The sequence below is a fragment of the Xenopus laevis genome, chromosome 8S (genome assembly GCF_017654675.1).
Source record: "Xenopus laevis strain J_2021 chromosome 8S, Xenopus_laevis_v10.1, whole genome shotgun sequence".
In the NCBI taxonomy this organism is placed as follows: Eukaryota; Metazoa; Chordata; class Amphibia; order Anura; family Pipidae; genus Xenopus; species Xenopus laevis.
The window spans coordinates 96,119,027-96,127,807 of NC_054386.1; the positions used below are offsets into that span (position 1 = coordinate 96,119,027).

The window sequence follows — 8,781 nt, forward strand, 5'->3', positions numbered from 1 at the left end:
CTGTCTCTTAGCAACACATCTTAATTTAGGAAAGATATCACTTCATGTCAAGCTTCCAGCCATCTGTTCCTCTCTGGTTTCACAGATCAAGCCACTGCTCACTAAGACATATCCTTTCTGTTGTTTTGTTTGGCCTCCAGTACCGTCAAGAAGACAGTGGAGATTATTATTATTATTATTACAGGGGAACTCCAAACCAAAATCTGATAAAGAGGCCTACATAACACAGAAACCCCTAATATACCCATCACCTTTTCTTCAGAAAGTATGAATAAATACCATTTTCTTAAATCCAGCTGTGTAACAGTTCTTCTCTTTCTGCTTCATTTGAAATCCTGGCAGGGAAGGAGGGACTAAACACTGATGTTACAAATTGTAACAACTTCTCCACAGCTTACAGACAGCATGCAGGAACTACATAACCCACAATGCATTGCACTATGTTCTGTTCCTTATTGAAATCACATGTGCAGGGAATTGTGGGGTTTGGAGGATGCAGGCTGAGAACAGATGGCTGTTGATACCTGAAGTAACAGTAGTCAGCCAGCTCAGCAAAGTAGTCAGACAGATCAGCAGGAGAGCAGGGGGCTAGGCTTAGGGAACTGTTCCAAAACATTACAAATCATGAAAAGTCTGCATACTATTTAATTGATGTATACTGCAAAGTTGCTTGAAGTTGTGTTTACTTTTCAAAAAGCTTAAGTTACGTTTTTGTGGAGTTCCCCTTTAATAATTATAATGCTAAGTGTATGTATTCACTATAGTTTCCATATAAGCACATGGAAATTTTCATCTTGCTCTAAATGTAATAGATATCCCATAGACATATTTTGGGTAGGATGTTGATTCATGGTCAATGTCATTGAAGCATTATCCTCCAATGGCAATAATGGCACAGATTCCACCTTTCATGAGCCTATTGACTATTGGCCAGTGACCAAATATGCAACCAAACAGGTTCAGCATCTATGACAGTGATCCCAAACATGTTGTTCACCAGCCCCATCGATGTTGCACCCAGTGGCCAATTACTGTCTTGTTGGCAAGTTTTGGTTGCATAAAAACCAGGTATATTACAAAATAGAGCCTCGTGTAGGCTGCCAGTCTACAATAGGCAATCACAGCCCTTATTTGATTTCCCCAAGGAACTTTTTGCATGCTTTTGTTGTTCCACAATTGTTTTTAGATTTGAATGTTAGTTATGGGTAAAACATTACCCAATCTAAGGTATTTCATGCAAAATTTAAGGGGTGATTTTGAGTTTGGCAGTAAAATCCCATCTGCTTTGCATACTAATGAAAAGGGTATTTCCTCAATTAAGATTCTGCAATATTTAGAAACCATTCTAATCCATGGTTTTCAGGGAGTTTTGGGTCTACAGAGACCGTTGTCAAGCCTATTTGGGTCATTTTGTCTCAACTGGTGCACAATATTAATTTAGGTAAATCTATGGATCACTCTTAATAATCTGCAATAAACTGATATCCGAGTGAAATTTAAAGAATTTCCACTAAAACCAAGGAGCCCATGTAAGCTTGGCAATACCCCTACACACATGGAGATTGCATTATAACTGGACAAATCTTGTCACCTGTTTGATGGCCTGTGTACAGCTGATGTTTGCCAACTGGCAAGGGCCAGGATTTTAGCGAGGATTACATGAGGAAATCCAATCATGTTAAATCATTAAAGTTCAGTGCCAACATTCATTCACAAACAAACAAGTTTTTTGGTTTTTTTTTTTTAAAATAGATTTCTTAACTTTATTTAGAAAATAAGTATTGCCTTTAAACAGGCAACATTTCACAGTACAAAATAAATCTCTTACTGATATACAAAAACAGCAATGAATATTCCTTTTACAAAAAAAGAAAAAAAACCTTCTCGGTGCAAGCATACATTCCCCAAGGAAACAGAATTTTTCTGCAGTGCTAAGTTACAGTACGAGAGATTAAGTGCTTTCCCCAGAAATTGCAATACTTAGAAGTAGAAGTCTGCAAACGTTTAGGTCAAGAATGTTCGAACAGGGAAGGGCGGAACAATCAAAAACACATTTCCATACATCATTGGATAAGGAAGCCTAATTTTAGGAAAGCTAAAAATAGCATAGTAGGCAGCAACATAAGGCTTTAATGCGTTGAAAGACTGGCTTTTTGTTTCTATTGCATCACAGAATAGGACATTAAAAATAGACACCAGTAGAGACAATAAGAAAAATTATGCTTGTCCCAAAGCAGATTCTCATTATAAATCGTCACGTTCCTTGCAAGATTTGTAGCTTCTTAAATCATTCTACAGATTGAGAAAGTGACGTCACAATTGAAGCCGTTCCTTTCCCAAGATCAGGAATTTTACAGAAGCTCTCTATGAATGATATGTAACTGGCTGCGAATCCTAATAATATTTTTAGTTCACTACAGCTGGACGGTCAGTGAAATGATGTCCCTGACCCAAGACCTGAACAATATAAAGGAGAAGCCTGTAGTGGTTACATCTCCCCACCCCAAAAAAAAGCTTAAACATTCCACAGAGTAATTAGAAAGTGCTTCACAAACAAAGCAAAAATACAAACGTAACACTGCTTTCTAACAGAAAAGGACAAACATTTTTTTGCTTGTTAAATATTTAAAGGATCATGCGGCATTGCATATCCTTTTTTCTGGAGGCATACAACGATTTCAACAAGATTTAAAAAAAAAAATATATACAGATTACAGATTCTGATTTGTAGGGTATAAAGGCCAGCTGTTCGTGATTTTCTCAATTACCTCGTTCACATAATTAAACCCTTCAACATATTAAAGGGCCAGTAAAGTTATTGTCCAGCTCTGTACTCAGAGTTAATTCCCTCGCTGGAATGCTTTCTGGCATGACTTCTATAGACCTACTTGAAAAGGCACCAGTAGAAAAAGGTAGTAGATAAGCATTCTATAGTCAATTGAAATCCTTGGACCCTTACTTATAAATAAGAGGGGAAAGAAAGGGGAAATTTTCTCTTTTCATTGCCATCGTTGAGACTTATTTACAGCTTGGTGTGGCTAAATTATCAGCCTGTTTTTGCTCTACGTCATCAATACTATGTGTGTTTGAATGTCCTCATATCCACCGTTGGCCACAGATTCCTGCCCAATGTTTAAGGCAAGTGTCAAAGTCTTTCCTTGTATTTGGTTCAAATTCCTGAACCAAGCCCTTGAAGAAAAGGCCACTTACAGCTTCCACAAGTCCACTGTGTAATAGTAGTCAAGTGCAGAACTTGAAAACAAAAGAACAAACATCGTTGGTGGTTTCTGCTGAGATGTTTACTGCACACAGATGTTTTTGTTGACATCAACCTGAAGCGAAAAGGAAAATACAAAAAAAAGTTAGCAATTTATCATTGTAATAAAGCTTCATAATAGATCAGACTGTGTATTTGCAAGAGGACACTCCACAAATGACACTCACCTCTGTGTAGGTTGGAGGAGGCATGTATTTAAACTCTGGAGCGTACATGAAGATAGGACTGTCACAGGCTTCATCCAAATCATCTAACAATGGAGCAGTGGGGCTCTCCAGTCTGTGATCCTCAGGGAACATATCCAGGTAGCCTGGAGGAGCTGAGGAAAATAAAAGGGATAATTGCATAAGACTTAAGCCTCAAAACAATATGTTGGTCTAAAAGCACAATGCATATATAGAGCAATATTTTTTAAAAGACAACATACCTTCTGGGGTCCCTGGGATGTTCAGTTCTAACCAACTCATCTCAGAGCTGGCCTGGCTTGCCATGCTACAGGTGCGGCTGTTCATTCCAGAAGAACTGGAGCCTATGACAAGGGGCAGGTCGAGAATGATCTTCTTGGTGCCAGGGACACTGACATAGACCTGCAACATAAAAGGCAGAATGGTAAGTCATCGCTGTAATGAAAATGACTTTGTTTCTCTTACTAATCTTATTTGAATTTTTATGTCCAAGATCTAGGTGGGTTATAGTGATCAAAGTTTATCTGGTTATACACATGAATCAGCCATCAGTTAGCTTTGGGTAGTCTAGGACGGTTTAAATAATGAAAGCAAATATCTGACTGGAAACTTACCAGCAGGGAATATTCAACCCGCATGATGTTACATCCCAAGATGGAAGGCTTGATTTTGGGTACACGGATACTCTTTCCTCTCCAGGAGCCGGTCATGCCGGAAATGATATGATTGCCTCTTACACTGCATAATTTCTGGGTGAAGACTTTGGTTTGGCCATTGGCCAGGTAAGTGTGCTTGCCTACAATGGCAGCTTTGGGGACAACAATGCGGGAGCAGGTGTTCTCAAAGTCAGCAGAGATGCAGATGTCTTCACCTACGAAGGAAGTATAAGTCAGGTTGAGAGGGAGGCCATTTTTAAATGCAAGAACTATCTGCAGGCCTGACCATATTTAATTTAGGTTTTTGATAGGTTTGTTTGAAACGCAAAAACATATCACTTAAGGTGGCCATAGACGCACAGATGTCGTACAAATCTAATTTTCGTCCGATATTCGGTGTGTGTATGGTGGGAAAAGAGCCGACCGATATCGGCAGAATATCCGATATCGTACTGGATGAAAAATTTTGATCGGGTGTCTTTGAAGGCACCCAAACATCGGCCATTGTTAGTGCTGAATCATCAGTTACAGGTAGAATTCTATTGTTTCTTTCTGTATATCTGACAATTGAGCTCTACACATGAACAATCTTTCTTGGAAAGATCTTTTCCAAGAAAGAGCGTAATTGTTATGTCTATGGCCACCTTTAGAATGTAAGTTCTACAGAAAAGGGACTCCTTTCTCGGATCTCCCAAAACTTAGCATTTAATCTTGAATGCAATGTTGTATTTATTTATATTCTGTTATTGGATTTGTCCCCCATCAGTTCATTAAATGTATAGTCTTATTGTACAGAAGTATACAATAAATACCATAGTATGTCTTTAGCTTTTCAGATCCCAACCCTCAGAAGTATCACATACAAACTTTGGCTTACAAAGAACCTTACCTTCACAGAATCCCTTGCGGTTAATGCAGGCACTCATAGAGATGTGGCCGTCAGGAATGAACATGCATGTCATCTTCTTGTACTTTTTGCCAGACACTGGTGACTGCCAGGAAGAAACAAACAAGATTAGTAATGCTCTACTGAGCTGCTGAAGATGGACACTACTACTACTTTGCCCCTCTGACCCTGGAGCTAATCTGTAAACTCATTAGCTGCTTTGTCCATGAACTTTACCTATAATGAGTACTGAAAGGGCAAGAGATCCCTCACCAGATAAACCAAGCATGCAAGACTACTTACTACTGGAACACCAACACTTCAATATATGCCCTTGATCTTGCATCTAATCAAGATAATGGGTAACTTAACTCTGGTTTACTTTTTTCCTATTAAAGGCTGGGGCATAAAGTATATTTAAGGATTAACCAAAGTCTGTTTAGAATATTCTTTTAAGGTGGCCATACACAGAGAGATCCGCTCATTTGGCGATGTCACTAAACGTGCGGATCTATCCCCAATATGCGATGGGCGATATCACCCTAGGCCCAACAATCGGATCATCAATGAAACGGGCGGTCGGATCCGATGGGATTTTAAGCCCTGGCTGAGATATAGATCGGGGAAGCCCGTGGGAGGGCCTCATACATGAGCCAATAAGCTGCTGACTCGGTCTGTCAGCAGCTTTTATCGGCCTGCGTATGGCCACCTTTAGATGCCAACTATCCATATCTTACACATAGGGCCAGATTCAATGCAGTGAGTAAAGGTGTACCACATGAAAACTCAGAGAAGATTCAGTTTGAGATACAATTCAATTAATAAAACTTCTTGTGGTTTATCCTGCAAAAACTCTATTGAAGTCCATGGAAAAAAAACTGGAACTGAATTTGTAGAAGAGTTTTCTCCTCCTCCAACTGAATCTCATCCACGAGTTTTCACGTGTTAAACCAAGAGCTATCCTTTCCTCACTGAATTGAATCAGGCCCTTAATGTCTTGTGGTTCTATGGGAGTTATCGTATACAGAATAATATAGTTACCATGAGATCTGGAGTGTCCACATTCACAGAGTCCTCAACTTGAAAGGTCTGCTTTACTTCCTGGGGAGGATGGGATGGCCGATCGAGGAAAGCTTTGACACAGTACTTCACAGAACCATACTTTCCTTTGAATGTTGACCCCAAAGGACTGCAAAGAAATACAGCACTGTGTAAGACTTCTTATTAAACATACCAAGCATCTAAAAGGTCATTGGCACTTTTTAGAAAAGCAGGATACCTACCCATGGGGCAGCTCGAATCCAAACTTGTATTCGTAGCAGTTGCCTGGCCTCATAATGACAGATCCATCAGAATCTAGAAGAGACAACAAGGGAGGTAGAAATGAAGTTATAGTTCGGTATAAGGTTTCTTCAAGTATCAAAAAGTAGAGCCCCATACGTTCATACACTCTGCCCAAATTACTCTTTTAAAATAGAAGAGGTTTGAAGAAAAAATACGAACTCAGAGAGGAAGCAACACTTCTTGTCAACTATTGGCCCTTTAATGTGCCGATTAAGCTTATAAATAGTTTCCTCTTTATCTGGAATGCCTTAGTGGCCATGCATACATATTACACAAATTTTTTATATTTATGAAGCTTGGCTTAGTTCATGTAAAGGACTTCTCCCTCCTCGTTCAAGTGAAAGCATTTCCCAGTGAGTGAAAACACTTTTCATAATCCGTGGCATAGCATTATTGCCTTACGTTGAACAGAAGTGTAGTACAGGACATCTACTAGATAAATAGGGCAGGATGCGATTAATCTGTTGGTATGATTATGGACCAAATCCAACAGCTTGCTCTAGGTTAATAAACCCTGCCCTGGTAACAGTGCATCAGCGCAGATGGTAATGTCCTGCCAATAGCCTCTGTAGTTATCACACAAGCATCATATTTCTCATATACAGACTGAGCCAATGCAATAGGAATGTAGGACTGGGCACTTCTAGTAAAAGGTTCTGCATACCAGGAACGTTTGCCAGCCAAGTCCCTATTAAAGTACCAGATGATCGTTACATAGACACGGCATACGGAAGCCTCTGATGACCAGAACCATTACAGCAGTGGCCCCAAGCACAAGTAAAAACTTTATATAAAACAAAAACATCCTCAGGGATTTAAGGGCAGATCCAGTCGCCTGGCGATAAATTACCACTACTACGGGGCGACTAATCTCCCCGAACTGCCTCCCGCCGGCTAGAATCTAAATCACCGACAGGATGGCACTCTGATCTCTTCATTTTTCAAAGTTGCCCGAAGTTACCTCCTGACAAGAACCATTACAGCAGTGGCCCTAAGCACACGTAAAAACTTAATATAAAACAAACATCCTCAGGGGTTTAAGGGCAGAGACACACTCAAAGATTCCGGGAGATTAGTTGCCCAGCGACAAATCTGCTATTTCTACTAGGTTCCCCGAACTGCCTCCCGCCGGCTAGAATCTAAATCGCCGTAAGGAGGCAGTTTGGTGAGATCAGTCGTCCCGAAGAAGAGGAGATTTGTTGCCGGACAAGTAATCTCCCTGATTCTTAGTGTCTCTGTCCTAAAGCGACGCACGTCCTCATAGCTCTGCTGCAGTTTAAAGCCCACTTCCTACCATGTTCTTTGAAAGCATCACGCAACCCAGTGATGCATAAAAAGAGTTCAAGAAGCCTTTAAAATATTCACAAATAACGTGATGAATGAATTTAATGGTTTCCCTCCCACCATGGGCCCAGACGTCGCTTCTCACCTGTCGGCTGATCGTCCATCTGCAGGGTGTCCTCGTATCTCAGGTACTCCATCTCCTGCTTGCAGTTCTGGGACCACAATACCTTGGCCACCCCGCATGCCAACAATCTCACCGCTGTCACTCTGGTCACTTCAGCCACCTCCACCAGGACCCTGCCCGTTACTTTGTCCCCACCGCAGTACACCTTCTCGGGGTCGGCGAAAGACAGTTCAAAGCACTTGACTTTCTTGAAAACAACCATGATGGCAGATAGTGTGACTCTAATGGGCAGCTAAGATGACAGTTGGGCAGCTGTGTCCAATGGAATTGCAGACAATGAATAATAGTCCCCAAGTAAGGATCATATGAAAAAGTAAGTGCTTTCAGCTCCAGTTCAGTGGTACAAGCACTCTAACCCTGCAGAGCTCTGCACTGGTTATTTGTTCCACCACTACACGCTCCAAGCCGACAGGCTGTAAACAAGACCAGGAAATCGGTCTTTTATATGAGCGCTGGGCCCACGCTCCGCCCACCTTCCGCTTGCCAATTGCTTCCCCATGCTCACCTCGTGCACACCGCTCCCATTGGTCCGCGGTATGTTGTTAATGGAGCGGCCAGCGAATAGGAGCCGCCAGGCAGCGCGTGAACAGGGCATGCAAGCTGCGGGCAGGAGACGGGAAAGGGGCGGGGCTTGCGCGTCATCCTGAAGTTGTTTGTCACGGCGGCGGGGTCGGGATGTTGTGTGAGACGGTGATGAGACTGGGCGCGATTCCTGTGGGGGGTTGTTTACTGTTCTTGCTGGTGTGTACGGGCCAGTCCTGTCATTGTGTGACACCTCTGTATAACGTATATTTAGTAGTTACTCAAGCTCACTCTGTACAGTAATAGCTGGCTGTCTGGCACCCTGAGGGAATTCTATGCAGGTGTTGAAAAGGGGGCACAATGAAACATTCCACTACCCCAATAACTACTACACCGAGTCACAAGCTGTATCCTAAACAAACACCAGGGGAAAAATAAATTCC

General features: G+C 41.6%; 1 protein-coding gene across 1 annotated transcript; it reads right to left on the reverse strand.

Annotated features, from left to right (window-relative positions):
• Nucleotides 1-1,746: 1,746 nt before the first annotated feature.
• txnip.S (thioredoxin interacting protein S homeolog) lies at nucleotides 1,747-8,239 on the reverse strand. Its single transcript, XM_018233458.2, has 8 exons — nucleotides 7,778-8,239; nucleotides 6,288-6,360; nucleotides 6,046-6,193; nucleotides 5,008-5,110; nucleotides 4,077-4,333; nucleotides 3,705-3,864; nucleotides 3,445-3,596; nucleotides 1,747-3,332 (listed from the first exon to the last, which is right to left on the reverse strand). Exons 1-8 carry the CDS (start codon nucleotides 8,016-8,018, stop codon nucleotides 3,300-3,302), a joined length of 1,167 nt encoding a protein of 388 aa, XP_018088947.1. The 5' UTR covers nucleotides 8,019-8,239; the 3' UTR covers nucleotides 1,747-3,299.
• Between the last annotated feature and the right edge of the window lie 542 nt (nucleotides 8,240-8,781).

Bases quoted from the DNA above. Each gene is read 5' to 3' on its own strand.
- txnip.S (XM_018233458.2), bottom strand. From the start codon at position 8,018: ATGGTTGTTTTCAAGAAAGTCAAGTGCTTTGAACTGTCTTTCGCCGAC. The intron at 4,334-5,007 runs GTAAGGTTCTTT...CTTCCTTCGTAG, and splicing joins CCGCAAGGGATTCTGTGAAG to GTGAAGACATCTGCATCTCT. The intron at 3,333-3,444 runs GTGAGTGTCATT...TTTTCGCTTCAG, and splicing joins CTCCTCCAACCTACACAGAG to GTTGATGTCAACAAAAACAT.